We start from the raw sequence: 16,065 nt of genomic DNA, 5'->3' as shown, positions 1-16,065 counted from the left end.
GCAAATCTGTCTGTGTCTTCTCCACTCGTGTCTTGTAATGGCAGGTTCTGTGCCTACTGTTGATTCACACAACACAAGAAAACAATCACTGACTCTTCGTAAGAGCCCAGAGGATCACCGTGTTCCTTTTACACTAAGGAAACTGAGGCACAGGAAATGAAGTGCTCTGCCCTTCACAGCTGGGTGAAGGCCTAGCAGCGTAAGTTCTCCTGCGCAATGCCAATGACAGGCTGGCACTTTCCAAGCCCTAAATAATAAAAACTGAGCCACTTGTCCTCCATGGGGACACCCTATGGCAAACCTGATGAGCTCTAGTCACCCACCATAAGGCAAATCTTCTGAGCTCTAGTGTGTACCCTTGTGAATCTACAGAGGACCAAAGCTTTTTGGCTTTTTTCTTTTGTTTTCTTTTTTGTGTGTTTTGGTTTGGTTTGGGTTGGGTTGGGTTTTTTGTTTGGTTTTTAAGACAGGATTTTTCTGTGTAGCTTGGCTGTCCTGGAACTTTCTTTGTAAACCAGGCTGGCCTCGAACTCAGAGATCCACCTGCCTCTGCCTCCTGAGTGCTGAGATTGAAAGTGTGTGCCAACACATCTGGCCAGCATTTTTGTTTTAACAAATTTACAAATATCACCATTAAAGACACTGAATAACTTCCCTCTAGGTCTAAAATTTATAATTTATAAGATAACAAATATGAGAAAGAAGAGAAGCAGGCACAGTAGCACAGGCCTGCAATCCTAACACCCAGAGTACAGTGAGTTTAAAGACACTCTGTACCGGTCAGTGAGACCTGCATTATGAATGAATGAATAAATAGAGAAATATATAAATCCAGGACTTGAGTGCCAGAGGCAGCTCAAGGCAGCCCTGACTTGTGGCAGTCTTAGCTGCCCACGCCAGTGTGGGAAGACACCCAGCTTAGGACCACTGACCAGGAGCCTAGGATGGGGTGGAGACGGAGAGCCTCTAGCACATACTGGGTATGGCTAGAGGAAAAGAATGACCTTCCAGAGGCCAAATCCTGCTTCACAGGTTGATGACCATGTCACAGAACTCAGGGTATCTCTTCAAAATGTGGCTGTGTCTCAAGAGAAATAATGAGTCAAAAAGATAGTAGTTTTTTGTTTGTTTGTTTGTTTTTGGTTTTTTTGAGACAGGGTTTCTCTGTGTAGCCCTGGCTGTCCTGGAACTCACTCTGTAGACCAGGCTGGCCTCGAAGTCAGAAATCCGCCTGCCTCTGCCTCACAAGTGCTGGGATTAAGGTGTGCGCCACCACCACCCAGCAAGTCAGTAAGATAAACGTCATCCAAGCATGGGAACCAGGGTTCAATCCTCAGAACTATATAGAAAGTCAGGTACCAGCTATAATCCCAGTGTTGGGAAAGGTGGAGACAGGAGGAAAGTTGGGGTTCACTGGCAACCTAGTCTAGCCTTAATCAGTGACCCCCAGAACAGAAAGAGACCACGCCTTTAAAGAAGATGGTGAACAGGATCCTGAGGAAGTACGGTCATCTGTCCTCCACACAGGTATGCACACCCGCACACCTGCACACACATGAACAGGCATGCGCATGCAGACATCCACACACCCATATATACAAGAAAAAACAAAGAAGAAGAAAGTTAATCATGAACATGAAGGCGGCTGGCATCTGCTAGGATTTAATGGGCCTTCCTGGGTTGGCAAGGGAACTAAAAATCATTGTTTTCATAGGAAACCTGGAAGAGCAAATCCCAAATTGCCAAGGTTGCTACAAAAAGAATTTCAAAGCCTAGAGTTTGGGAAGCAGGACTGCCCAACAAGGCTGTTAAGCGCTTGGAATCTAGTTCACAAGGGGCCTGTGCAAGGCCCCCAAACCACAGGCAGTAAAATCCTGAACGAACGTGCTTAATCCCTAACTACTGTTGGTCTTATGTCAGTCGCTCCAGCTTTGGACCAGATGTCAGGGCATTTTCTGATGGTGGTGGGGCCTGCCACAAGGCTGGCCTAGCAGAGCATGATCTGAGACCTTTACAGAGGGACAGAAGCCTCCTCTGTCTCGTGCGGCCTCCTGACTCTGCAGCGACTGCTATTGTAACACAGGACAATAAGAGGCTCCTTTGGCTCAGGCACCAGCCATTCTTGTTATGTGACGGTGGCCAAATGGCAGATTCCTCTGGGACTCACTGTCCTCCACATGAATGACGAGGACATATGCAGGAACAGTTTCTAGGTTTCTACCTCTAGGTTCCCTCTTTTCGGAAGAGGACAGGAAGGTGTGGCCAGGCTGACGAAGCCCCGCCCATGCTTAAAACACAACACCTGACAAGCATTAAACACAGAACTCTTATTGAAGCAGTCTCTGGCACCACTGTGCTGGACAACTGCCGCCCTCGGGACAACTCTCTTAGCCCCATTTCCCAGGTAAAGAAAGAGACGGTCAGGATTCATCTGGACAAGGAGACAAGATTTTTAAGTTTGTAGTTTTAGACTGGACTCAAGTCTTTAATCAGCATTTGTTAGGGAGAATACTTAAATTTGTAAAGTACTTTACACATTACTTCTGTATTCTTCACCAGTCTATGAAGTAGATAAAACTACATCTCTATTTTATTTCATTTATATATATGAAATAAAATATTAAAAAATTTAAAATGTAAAACAATCCACTTCTCTTTATATATAATAGGTACCCAAAACTGTTGATTAGGGTTGGGGGGGGGGGTGCAGTTGGTAAACTACCTACCGTGTAAGCATAAGGACCCGAGTTCTAGTCCCGGGTACCCAAGTCAGAGCAGAGAAACACACTGCTGCTGGCTGGCTGGCTGGCACTGAGGGAGGCAGATCCCTAAAGCTTGCTGCAGCCTAGCCAGGGGCTCCAAAGTCAGCGAGGGTGTGATGCTTTCCATTCGCAGGATTTTTAGAATAGTTAGGGATGGAGGGAGATGGCCCAGCAGTTAAGAACACTTCATTTTTACAGTGGGCCAGAGTTTGACACCCAATACCCACAAGGCAGCTCACAACCATCTGTAATTCCAAGCCCTGTGAATCTACATCCAATGCCCTCTTTTAACCAGGCCTTCACATGGGAACAAAACACTCATATATACAAAAAAAATTAAATCTAAACAAAAATTTTTAAATTAAAAAAAAGATTTTAATGAGTTAAAAAAAATAGTAAGATCAAAGACACCCCAATGTAGACCTCTGGCATGTATATACACACCCACACACACACACACACACACACACACCACAAACTGGCTAGTTTTTATTTGCTCTTTTCTTTTATTAGTATATATTCACTGTATAAAACAATGAGCACCATCTCGTTATCATATATGTATACCATTTGCTTTTACTTATTCAAGCCCTTACCAGCCCCCGCTGGTCCCTAACCCTAACAGGGCCCCTCCCTCCCCCCCATTTTCAAGTCCTCTTTTAAAAAGTCTAGATTCTGGAGATGAGAGGAAGACAGGCAATATTATCTTCTGAGCCTGATTTATTTGGCTTACCATGATCTCCGGTTCCATCCATCTTCCTGCAAGTGACATCTTGTTCTCTCTGGTGGCTGAGTATGACACCATGTCTATCTGTCACGTTTTACTGATGGACATCTAAGCTGATTCATACCTTGGCTATCACAAATAGCACGGCAGTAAACGTAGGCGTGCAGGTGCCTCTGCTGTGCACTGATGCAAACTCCCTGAAGTGTGTATGAGAGTGGGACAGCTGGATTCATGCTAGTTCCATTTCGTGGGACTTTTAGGGATTGCTTGAATATTATTATCTCTATATAGTCCACATATATATATATATGGCTACACTTGCATATACATATTTGTACCACATGCATTCGGAAGCCTGCAGAGGTCAGAAAAGGAGCTGGACACCCTGGAACTGAAATTTGAGATGGTGGTGAACCATGGAATGCTGGGAACCAAGCCCAGTGTTCTTAACCACTGAGCAATCCCTCCAGCCTCCTTGGCTTTTGAGGACCCTCCACAATGATTTCCATACCGGCTGCACTAATTTACATTCCCACCAGCACTGTATGAATAATGGTTCCCTTTTCCCCAAAGCTGGACAAGCATCTGCTGTTCAACTTCTTGCTAGCTAGCAGGGCTTATTATATATAGCTTGGGCTGGCCTGAAACATGCAATGTGGCCGGAGCTAGGCTCAAACTCCTGCCGCAGCCTCCTGAGTGCTGAGCTCCAAAGCATCTGTCACCGCACCAGATTTCATTACCAGTTTATCTATTTGGTCTGATGGAATTTTTGTCCACCTCCTCCAGAATTCCTTGTAAGTCATTTGACTTACAGATGTCATAGAAAGCTGACTGGGGAAAAAGACAGCAGATCAACTAACAATGTACAAATGTGGGACAACCTCATGGTAGATCGAAGATAACAGGTGAAAGTGCAGAGTCTCAGGGCAAGAAGAGACAGCAGATAAGCAAGGGAGTTTATCACACTATTCTGGTGCTAGATCAGGAAGGCACGCACAAACGTAAAAGCGTGCGGGCGCACACACAATCACACACACACACACACACACAATCACACAATCAGGAAAGTCCCTGTCTAGCCACTCTCATGAGCCTTTCAAGGAGGAAGAATCTTAAACCTGGGGGGAGCAGAGCACTTCCCTTTTTTTTAAAGAGATTAACAGTCCCAGGTTCCCCGAGGATCATTGAAAACACAGCTAGTACTCAACTTGTATATAGATAGAATGCTTCTTCCTGTCTAAGCATGCCTATGCTAAAGTGTAATTTCGGAATGAAGCACAGTGGGACAGAAGAAACAGTAACTATTAGGGGTTAGGAAGATGGCTCCACAGTCAAGAGAGCTTGCTACTGTTGCAGAGGACCTAGTTGAGTTCCCAGCCCCCACACAGGCTCATACTCTCTTGTAACAATGTCACTTCTGGCCTCCTTGGGTACCTGCACTCACATGCACTTACCCATGCACACATACACACAAATACACATCATTAAAAATATAAATAACTACCGGGCAGCAGTGGTGGCGCACACCTGTAATCCCAGCACTCTGGGAGGCAGAGGCAGGCGGATTTCTGAGTTCGAGGCCAGCCTGGTCTACAGAGTAAGTTCTAGGACAGCCAGGGCTACACAGAGAAACCCTGTCTCGAAAAAAACAAATCCAAAAAAATAAAAAATTAATTATAAAAAAATTAATGATAAAAATACTGTAATAAAAGTGGCCTTTTGTGGGGTATATATGCACATATGTATGCTTGCACATGTAGGGGCCAGAGGACAACCTGAGGCACTATTCTGTGCCACCCAACACCCCCCATCTATAAGACAGTCTTGATAGCCTAGAACTCATCCAGTAGGCTAATCCAGCTGGTGAGAGACTCTCAGGGATCCATTTGTCTCTGCCTCTCCAGAGTTGGGATTAAGAACACCATTGTATCCAGTTTTTTTTTTTTTCAAATATAATACAGATCTAGAAATAAGACAACAGAACTATCTTCCCAGCCTCGTCTCTTCAGGCAATGTCTGTTTCTATAACATGCACACACATAATTACCCACGTGATAGCCTACTGTCCTGTACTCAACCTTCTAGTGCTGATGTAAGATGACACAATGCCCAAACAATAGAACAAAGAGAGACAGGTGACAAAGGTCTGCTGAGGGCTAGTTACACTGCTACATACAGGGTACCCGGTCACTGATGCTACACTACATCAGTTCACCAGATTACCAAAATGACTACTAAGTGATTGACAGGTTGGTAGCATATAGAGCAGATACATTTGGCAGAAAGATGACACATACCCTAAACCAGGAAGAAGTAGAATGGGGCTTGATTTAACCATGCCACTCAGAACAGCACACAATTTAAAACTTATGACTTGTTTATCTCTGGAATTTTCCATTTAATATTTTTGGACAACAGCTGACCACAGGATAACAAAAACCATGGAAGCAGAGCCACTGTGAAGGAAAGCTACCATACACAAAGAGGGAAAAAATAAAGCAATACAAAATGCATGAGGAAATGACACTAACGTGCCTTGGGGCAACATATGATTCGATGCTGTGAGGCTAAAGAGGAGGCTGACAGGGAGGTGGCTTGCGTCGGGCAGGGCAGTCGCTGCACGGGATATGAATTGGAGATGCAGAATTCCATAGGGCAGTGAAGAGCAGGATCTGAAGGCGAGGAAAAGCAAAACGAAAATAGTCCAGAAGAGGCAAGGCAGGCTGTCTACTGAATTGTCAGTCACTGTGCTCTGCAGAGATCAAGTGCTTTAAGTCAGAACTACACTAAACTTCTGTACCAGGTCAGGGATACTGACACTGTATGACACACCACATCACATGACCACCACAAATATGGAAGATTACCAGTGGAGCACATGACATGGCAAATGTACAGAGCTCTGTGGCAGGCTCATGCCCTGTTCCTCTCATGTTCTCTTCAGGGCCCATGCAGCAGAGGGAGCAAAGGAAACCTGGGAGGAAAGCCAGTCTCAAGGACCATCCCAGAACCCATGACCTCCTTCCAACTACCTAAGTACAGTGTGTGCTCTCACGTCCTGCAAGCTCACTTGCCCATGCCAAAGCATACTGATACAAAGCACTTAATTCCTAATTAAGGGGAAAATCCCGACATTGGGAAAGAGAAACAGGGGGAAATCACAATTGAAAGCCAGTCTAGACCACATATCAAGTTCAAGGCTATAGAGAGAGTTCAAGGCTGGCCCAAGCCATATAAGGAGACCCTGTCTTAAGAAAGAAACGAAAGGGCTGGAGAGATGACTCAGTGGTTAAGAGCACTCATTGATCTTCTGAAAGTCCTGAGTTCAAATCACACAACCACATGGTGGCTCACAATCATCCGTAACAAGATCTGATGCACTATTCTGGGCTGTCTGAAGACAGCTACAGTGTACTTATGTATAATAAAGAAATAAATCTTTAAAAAAAAAAAAAAGAGGAAGGAAGGAAGGAAGCAAGGAAGCAAGGAAGGAAGCAAGCAAGGAAGGAAGGAAGGAAGATATGGGGAGGAGGGGAGGAGAGAGGAAAACATTTCTGCTATGAAAAGCAGCCTTGTTCTGATTGGTTCTTTTCTTTGTGTGCCCCCAGGCTCATACCTTCCTTATTTGGCCAGCAGAGGAGGCTACAGCTGAGACAAACTGAACACACAGAACTCTAATCAAAAATACATTTCCCAGTTCAGTAGTTAAGAGCACTTGCTCCTGCAGATTCAGGACCTGGATTCAATTCCCAGAACCCACGTGACACCTCACAACCATCTCTAACTACAGTTCTAGAGCACCCAACACCTTTTCTCTGACTTCCATGGGCAAGAGGCCCACACATGGTACCCATGCTCATATTCAGCCAAAAAGCGAATAGGCATGAAAATATTTTAAAAACCAGGGCACATTTCCCTTCTCTTCAGATCCTAGAACATGCAAACGCAATCAGGTCTCACGACTGCCGACTTTCCTCTGTGCATGGAGGCGAGTCACTTTCTGTTCAGTTGCTCTGTGGTTTCCAAACGCATTGTTTCTTACTCCAGCGTACGGAGGAAGCAGGCCCCTGGGCTCGCAAAATAAGAGGAAGAACAACCCAAGGACGCTTGATGCTTCAGTCCATCCTGTTAGACAGAGCTTGCCTAACGGAAGTCTAAGTTGGAATTCCTCTTTCTTTTCTTTCTGGTAGTGTTTTTGTTTGTTTTTATTTTCTTAAACGATTCTCATTGCTTATAATAAAAATAGTTGATAAAGAACTTTATCATAGCAAAGTTCTGTCACAAAAAAGAAACTTTGCTGCTGGGGAGATGGCCCAGTCAGTAACGTGGCTGTCATGCATGAGGACCTGAGTTCAATGCCCAATTCCTACTTAAAAGCCTGGAACAGTAAGGTAGGGGTGAGGATCACAAACAGGCACTCACTGGCCAGAGGGCGAGCTCAGTGAGGGACAGAAGAAAACAGGGCAGCAGCATCCTACATGAATGCGTGCGCTCAGACACACACACACTCACACACACACAAACAAGCAGCTTTCATGCAACACAACAATAGCAACTGACACAGCAAAGCTTCCCATGAGCTGTGCTCTCTTGCTAAATAACATGCTCAAGCTATGGAAATATACTTAGGTTGTACAACTTACAGACTTAAATTTTTGTTGTGTCTTCTGCAGACAGGACCTCATTCTAGAACCCAGGTTGGCCCCGATCCCCTGATAACAGGTGTGTAAGACCAGTTGGCTATTAAACTTTTATAATCTATTATAACTTTATGACTTTATTATGACTTCGCCACTGCATTTAACAGCAACCCACTGTAATCCCAACAAGAGGCATGACCAGGGAGAATTCATGGATTGTGGACTACCTAACCAAGGCTAATATCGCTCTAAGACTAAATACAATTTGCCAATGGGCTAAGTCAAAAGTGTAAACAGCTCAAGTGTTGTGTCTTGACTGATGGACTCTGTTTTAGGGTTTCATTGCTGTGAAGAAACACCATGACCAAGCCAGCTCTAATAAAGGCAAACATGATTGGGGCTGGCTTAGGGTTCAGAGGTTCCGTCCATTATCATCATGGCAGGAAGCATGGCAGTGTGTGGGCAGACATGGCGCTGGAAAAAAGAGCTGAGAGTTCTACATCTTGATCCACAGGCAGAAGAAGGGGACTGTGTCTCCATACTGGGCAAAACTTAAGGAATATATTGACTCCTCAAAGCCCCACCTCCACAGTGACATACTTCCTTTAACAAAGCCACACCTCCTTCAGTAAGGCCACACCTCCTAATAGTGCCATTCCCTATGGCCAAGCTTCAAACAGGTGACTCTATGGGAGCCATTCCTATTCAAACCACTATAGACTCATAACCATGTCTCTCATTTACTTCATAGAAGCTTGACAGAAGCACATTAGAGGGGATGGGAGGGTGACAACAGAGAGAGTAAACCAGAAGTAAAAACTGTTCCACCTATTCAAGGATTTTACATAAGACACTCGATTGGCCTGGAAAACAGGACACTGGGATACAAAAGCACACTTGAAAGGGAGGAAATTTGGGTTTAATAAACGTAATAAATTGAGGTTCAATAAAGCCATGATGAAGATGAGTACAGTGGCAGAGAGGCCTCAGCAAGGAAAAGACATGAACTCTGAGAGGTGCCTGTCCAGCCTTTAAATCCTGATAGCACAGTGTGGTAGAAAAGTTTGCCTTACTTCAGCAACTCGGGAAAATTCTTAGTCAACACTTGAAATAAAAACTGTCCAACGGTTGGATGGGAGGCAAATTTTGGCCTAATGAGAACTAGCAAAAATTAAATACAGTGTTAACAGGACTCACAAAATCTCCAACAGACCCAGTTCAAAGACAAAGATCACCAGCTTTGGGCTGTTCTTGGATGAGGAACTGGCTTCCGGGTCTATCCTTGTATGTTATTGTTTTGGACACATATGTTTGCTACTGGCTTTTCAATAGAGCAGTCTAACATGCAAGTTGGTCGGGGCCTTTGGACCACACCACAGCACAGGGAGAGCATGGCTGGACGTGATTCAGATCCCCCCACCCCCACCCCTGTATACTGAATCACAGTACTTTAACAGCTTTAAGAGCAGAAGTCCTCTGTGCCCTGACAAGGAAGAAATCAATCAGCAGCAGAAGAAAATATGAATAGGAAGGGGAAGGGCATAGCTAGCGGGCCTGAATGGATGAATAACTCCACGACCCAGGGGTAAACAAACATGTTAGGATGACTGTGAACACAGCTGTGTATTTAACAGAGCATGGGTAACTTAACTGTGGCTACAGAGCCAACTGGTCAACCCTAATTAAATTCAGGGATCACACACAAAAAGTCATGGAAAAAGGGGGAGCTCCCTGGGAAGAAAGGGTTGAGGCAGAGAGGCAGAGCAAAGGAGAAAGTAATGAGGTGAACATGATCTAAATACATTATATCCATGTGTAAAGTTCTCTTTAAAGAAAAAACATTAAAAATAAATATTTTTAAGTGACTAAAAAAATGTCATCAATAACCAACAAATCAATTCAATAGCAGAAAAGCAATTTATAACTAGGTATTTCCGTGAAAGAACACAAGTTTTTGTTTTTTGTTGTTCTCTTCTTTCCATTTTTGTTTTGTTTTGGTTTTGGTTTTTTATTTTAGAAATAGGATTTTTTTTTTTTCTCTGTGTAGCCCTGGCTTTCCTGGAACTCACACTATAGACAAGGCTGGCCTTGAACTCACAGAGACAGAGCCTCTGCCTCCCAAGTACTGGGATTAAAGGCATCACCACTGACCAATGTTGTGAAAGAAAGAACACAAGTTTTAAGAAAACACATGTGACAAGACCTGGCAGCATATACAATTGATCCCAGAACTCAGAAGGAAAGGCAGAGGCAGGCAGATCTGAGTTCAAACCCAGCCTGGTCAACAGAATGAGTTCCAGAGTAGCCAGGGCTACACAGAGGAAACCCTGTCTTGGGGACGGGATGGTGGATTCAAATGTGTCACTATCATTTAACTGTGAAAAATCTTCATGGCCAAAATTACGGCACAGAGCATGTTATCAAAACCAGGTTTCATTACTAAGTTCTATATGGATTCCAATGGCTAAAATATGCTTACATCCAAGGACTCTGCAGTTACTGGGAGGGGGGAAGGTTGGGGAGGGGGAGGGGGAGAGGAAATCAGCCTGCAGCTGCTGTGGAGAAGCCTGCCCCCAGGTCTTGAATCGTCAGACAATGAAGAGAGGTAGGGTTAGGCAGGCAGGATGACAGTCCCACCCACTGACAAATTCCAGAGTCCTCAAACAACAGCTCATAAAAGCTCTGGGCCCTCTCACCCCAGTAAAGTAGGAATGGGGTGAAGAGGGGCTTCTGTCAACCTGTCACCTGCTGTAAGGTAAGAGTGGGGTAAGAGGGTGTGACCAGAGGACAGGCCTAAAAACCCTCTCTTTTTTTTTTTAATAACAGGGTCTCCCTCCACATCCTGGATTCAGCTTTCCCACCAGAAAATGCTTCGTGGTCACGTCTACCCACATTCAACCCTGCAAGCCCTGACAGGCATCCTCCCTCTGCTGCAGGATGCCTCTGAAGGCTGCACCCAGCGCCTGGCTCTGTGTGGACATCGCACGCCCCGTGGGGCTCTGGCGGCTTCCTGAACCCTCTCCTTTGCTTTTCTTTGCTTTTTCTTACACTTTGCAGCTTCACCTCCTGGGGCATGCTGGGGTAGGGATGGCACATGGGTAGAGCACTTGCCTAGCATGTTCAAGCCTGGAACCTTTCCACCCTGGCTCACAGTTCTTCTCTACCATCTTGTGATTAGTCCAAAGCCTCTTTTCACTTTCAGTTTTGAGACAAGCTCTTAGGAAGATGCCCGACTAGCTCTCAACTCAATTTGCAGCGGGGACCGGTTCCACCAGGTCCAGCCTCAATGAGTATTTATGCCCCATGGTTAGACAAGCTCCCCATTCCCCATTTAGTATTGGTAAGACACTGATAATGACAGACTCCACCACTCAGTCACAATACTGACCTTTTTTTTCAGGCATGATCTCATGTAGTTCAAACTCACCATGGATGGATGGATGACCCAAAACTCCTAACCTTCCTGTACTCAAGTGCTGGGATTACAGGCCCATGCCAGCAAGCCTAAACAAATATTAATTTCCAAAGTCCTGAATACAGAATTTTTTTTTTATTTTCTAGAGCCTCACATTGGCGGCCACTCTCAGATTTCCTTTCTTTTCAATCCTCTTTATCTAGTCACACAAACATCCCATCTGAACTCTTCCATCTGAACTGATGCTATGTAATAAATCAACGCTAGAGAGAATGGGGGTGCTTCACTGACATGCCTTTGGATATTTCTTCTCATCCGACCCAATGTTGTGCTTCCATTTATACTTATGATGGTCATGATGCGTTCTTGTTGTGAGTAACCTCACGTCCATGAGAATCATCCCCGGTGTTTGGAAAACAAAGATATTACATGTTTCCAAAAAACCCTCTTACTCATCTTGCAAGATAAACTGTTTTGTTTATCTCCCATCCCTTCCTCAAACCAGAGTGAAAACTTCACAAGAACAGGTGAAGGGATGAAAATCTATGGAATGAACCTTCCAAAAGCCTCCCAAATCCTCCCTCTCCCCGGTTGCCCTCTGCCCAACATACTTCCGTCAGAACACAAACATTAGAGAGTCTTCAGGACTCAGCTCACTGGTCCGTGCAGGGATATGATTCTCTCTACCTGGAAATGATGTTCCAACTGTGCTCCTGATACAGAGTACTTCACAGTTAGCTAAGGGGGTACCATGCCCACATCAGTTCTAATCCCATCTAGGACAGTAACACCTCTGCGCTGTCCCCAGCTATGTCCCAGTAAGCCTACTTAGAGACTGCCTTGCCAGGACACAAGACATCCTGTTTTGATTGAAATTCAGGGAAATGACAGCCTAAAAGTGAAATTAAGAAGGTCTTTGTTTTAGTTTTGGTTTTTGTACAAGTGAAGTGCTCACATTCAGTTGAGTATCCTCTACTGAGAAGCCCAGAGCCTGACTTTACATCTGACTTTACATCTCTGTTCAGCCGGGCTGTGTGGCCCAAACGTGTGGTGCTGTCTACTGAGGTGGCTGCTGGAAAAGCTAAATTTTACAAGACACAACGACACACATAACTTAACAGAGAGAACAGGCTCCCCAGTACCCAGGAAAATGTAGGTGCTTGAGCCCAGGAGAAACCACTATCTGTAGGGGATTTATTATTACCAACGGTTCATCAACTCCCTGAACTCCTTATGTGTAGGAAATGTCAACACCACCCACTGAACGTCTTTATTTTGCTGTGTTGCTTTCACGAGTAAAGGCTAACGCTCATTTTAATAGACCCCTTGGGGGACGTGGGGGTGTGTCAGCATGAGGAATGAGTCAACCTGTAACAAGGCTGGCCTGGGATTCACTACTAAGACCAGACTGGCCTCTAACTCCTGGGCTCACAGGTATAGCGCCCGTGTCTAGCCTAAACATTTCAAGAGAAAAGAATACTTACATGTGTGACTCAAGTCAAGACAAGCAATCCTTGGAGTATTAAAATCTTTTACAAAGAACAAATGATTCTTCAGCTACCTTTTTCTTTCTCTTTATGGTATTGCCTCAAGTGCCCACAAACTTAGTTGACATCTTTGTACCTCGGCTGTCCCCAAATAATACTGTTTTAGGGTGGAGAATTAACAAGAGGCCTCTTACTTTTGACTAAAGCTCTTAGGAGCATTAAATATAATAACACTCCTGGACACCTGCACACCCTACCGCACACAGAGAGAACAGGAAGGACCCTTTCCAAGCAGTGACCACTCAGAGAAGCAGTAACTGAAAGATGGACACCTCCCCTCCACTACTTTAAAGCAATGGTATTCTCAAAGAAATGTCAGCACAGCACACATGCCAACTCTACCCAACCTTGGCCGTAATCGTCAGCAATACTGAAGTGTTGCAACAACTCTAAGCCTGCTACTGAACTGCACGGGCGTGTTAGCATTGGTCATCCTGCCTCTGCTTTCTGCAGTACACAGCCATTCTAACTACGGCAGAAGGGAAGGAAAACGTAGGGTGGCTTTTTAGGGTTAATGATACAGGCGACTCTTAGAATAACTTCTACTTGAAGCTGTAACGATGAGGTCCTATCAAGAGCCTCTCCAGCTGTTGAAAACCGAGTTCTGGAAATTCCCCTCTGCTTACCCATTCCTGACAATCCTTAAACCCAAATATCGCAGTCTAATGACCCCAGAGGAGTGCTTCTGGCCTCCAACGGATTCAGAACTCCATTTAAATTTTCAATTGGCCTCCGGATAAATGTTTACGGAACTAACTAGAAACCTAGCCACAGAAAGCTACAGCTGGCTCCCCTGCCCCGCCCCCTAGTCTTCCTTTATAAGAAGAAGCTGAAGAACCCAGATCTGAAAGCCAAGCCATTCAGAAGCCTAAGAGACCTGATGCAAGTCGGAAGAGGCAATGACAGTCGTGAGGTCTAGGCAATGGCTCAAAAATGGGGCACCCAGTGCCCTGGGAAATGCTAGGCGCTCGCTGGGGTACAAACTGTCCTGCAAAGAGCGGAACCGGACGGTCGGAAACTAAGTCAGATCTGCACGGATTCCCGAAGCCCCAACCCTCTTCCACCACCCTCCTTCCTGTTTATGGATCCACTCCCACAACTCCGACTACTAAAGGGAAAGCAGACATCTCCAAAATATGTCAACACATGACACAACTTGAAGAAGCCGGCTGCTCTTTGGCGCGGGTTACAACTTGCCGGGCTCACACTGGCAAACAGGCTCACTTTAATTACTTTTCATTTACTACGCCACGCTTCCCCCTCCAGGGCCCCCGCAAAGGCCGGGTTAGTGAGAACCGGGGAGCCCGGGTGGAGGGAACCAAAATGTGTGGGCGGAGAGCCAGACACCAGCCTCTGCTCGCACAGGCGCAGAACCAAGGCTGGCACCGCCTCTCTGGCTGCAGCAAGCCACGGTCGCGCGGCACGGAGGCCGGGGCCGCGACACTACGCGGGGAGGACAGGGCTGGCCGATGGCCGGCCACCTTTGTCTGGCCTTTCCCACCCACCACGACGCAGAATGCTTCCATGTAGAGGTCCAAGACCTGGCTGGTGTTCCGGGCTCGCTCGCAATCGCCGGAGATCCCCCCCCCCCCCACTTCCCGCGCGCCAGGCACAGCTCCTGGACGCATCCCTGCGCTCCTGCACCACGGTCGCAGGTCACCCGGCCAGGCGAGCCACCGTGCCCGCTACAACCACCACGCGCGTTGCAGAACCCGCTCCTGCCGAGCCAATCTAACAACACACTCAGGCCCGGCGGGAAGGCGCGACAGCCGCGCACACGCGTGGCCAGCCCCAGCCAAGTCTCACCTGCCTGAACCGTGTCCGAGAGGTCATGTCCCGGGGCCGCAGTCCTGGGAAACTCCTTCAGCTTCCTGGCGCTCAGGTTCAAGCCCCCAGAGTTGGCCGCCTCTTCGAGCGCGCGCTCCAAACCACGGTTCAAGGGCAGGTTAAAGCCCGCGCCGCCGGTGCCTCCGTGGTGCTGGTGGTGCTGGTGGAGATGCGGGTGCAGGGCGGTTACCGAGAGGGCGGGCGCGAAAGCTTGGGGTTCGCTTCCCGACGTCGCCATCTTCTCCCGGTCCCCCGCCCCGCCGCTCCCGCGCGGGGTCACAGGTTTCCCCGGCGGCCCCGAGTCCCCGCAGCGCTCCCTCGAAAGCCTCGGGACTGCGGGAGGGGCGGCGGGCGGCGCAGAGCTGGAGGCAGCGGCTTGATCGCCAACGTTTCCAGCCCGGGAAGCTGAGGGCTGCGGCGGCGGCCGCGTGCCCGTGCCTGCTCGTGCTCGCGCCCTCGCCCGCCGCTCCTCCTCCGCCGCTTCTCAGCGCTCCACCCCCGAAGCTGGCTGGAACTGGATGCACATTCTGGTGACTTTCACTCTGGCCCCGACCCCTTGGAGTTTACGCATCCGAGGGCCAGGGTATTTTGTTGGTTTAGTTTTTGTCTTTTGTTTTGTTTTGTTTTGTTTTTTAAGCCGTTTATGAAAACTTGGGTGAGGCAGGAGACAAGATTTGGAATACAAGGTGACAGGGAGGAGAGTGGTTATGGCTGATTGACCCAGAGTTTCCTCCCAAAAGCAGTTTTTCCACTGTGGGTTTACCCTCACTGATGGCCCCTGGCATTTAGGTACTTACCATTAAAAAAAAAAAAAAAGAAAGAAAGAAAGAAAAGAAAGAAAAAAGAAAACAGAAAAAAAAAAATCTCTCACTGAATCCAGGAAGTCTGTGAGTGGAAAAATTGCTTCCTTCAGAGAGAGGAAGTTAAACTAAGCAGAGATCACCCCTGCAAAAGTGGCACAGAATTTGAACCCACAGCCCACAGTCACCAAAATTTTGCACCTTCACTACAGACCACAAGAACCAGACTTCAGTGCAAATAGACAAATCTAGAGGAAGGGCTTTGAAAATGGGTAATTTTTATGATAAAATACATTGTCATGAGGGAGACAACAGATTAAGTCCCAAATTATTACCCCAAGAGTTAC

At 46.6% G+C, this 16,065-nt stretch overlaps 1 protein-coding gene across 3 annotated transcripts in view; it reads right to left on the bottom strand.

Moving 5' to 3' along the window:
* Positions 1-15,375, bottom strand: part of Lrch1 (leucine rich repeats and calponin homology domain containing 1) — a 186,530-nt gene extending 171,155 nt beyond the window's left edge. For 2 of the 3 annotated variants that reach the window (XM_052190953.1, XM_052190952.1), the window contains exon 1: positions 14,898-15,375. In XM_052190953.1, the coding sequence (XP_052046913.1) occupies positions 14,898-15,156 (259 nt within the window). In that variant the 5' untranslated portion in view covers positions 15,157-15,375. The remainder of the gene's footprint in view (positions 1-14,897) is intronic. The other variant, XM_052190951.1, reaches the window with a different exon arrangement.
* Positions 15,376-16,065: the final 690 nt, after the last annotated feature.

The sequence above is a fragment of the Apodemus sylvaticus genome, chromosome 8, assembly GCF_947179515.1.
Source record: "Apodemus sylvaticus chromosome 8, mApoSyl1.1, whole genome shotgun sequence".
In the NCBI taxonomy this organism is placed as follows: Eukaryota; Metazoa; Chordata; class Mammalia; order Rodentia; family Muridae; genus Apodemus; species Apodemus sylvaticus.
The sequence above is the reverse complement of the archived record's forward strand: the minus strand, read 5'-3'. Positions and strand labels throughout refer to the sequence as shown.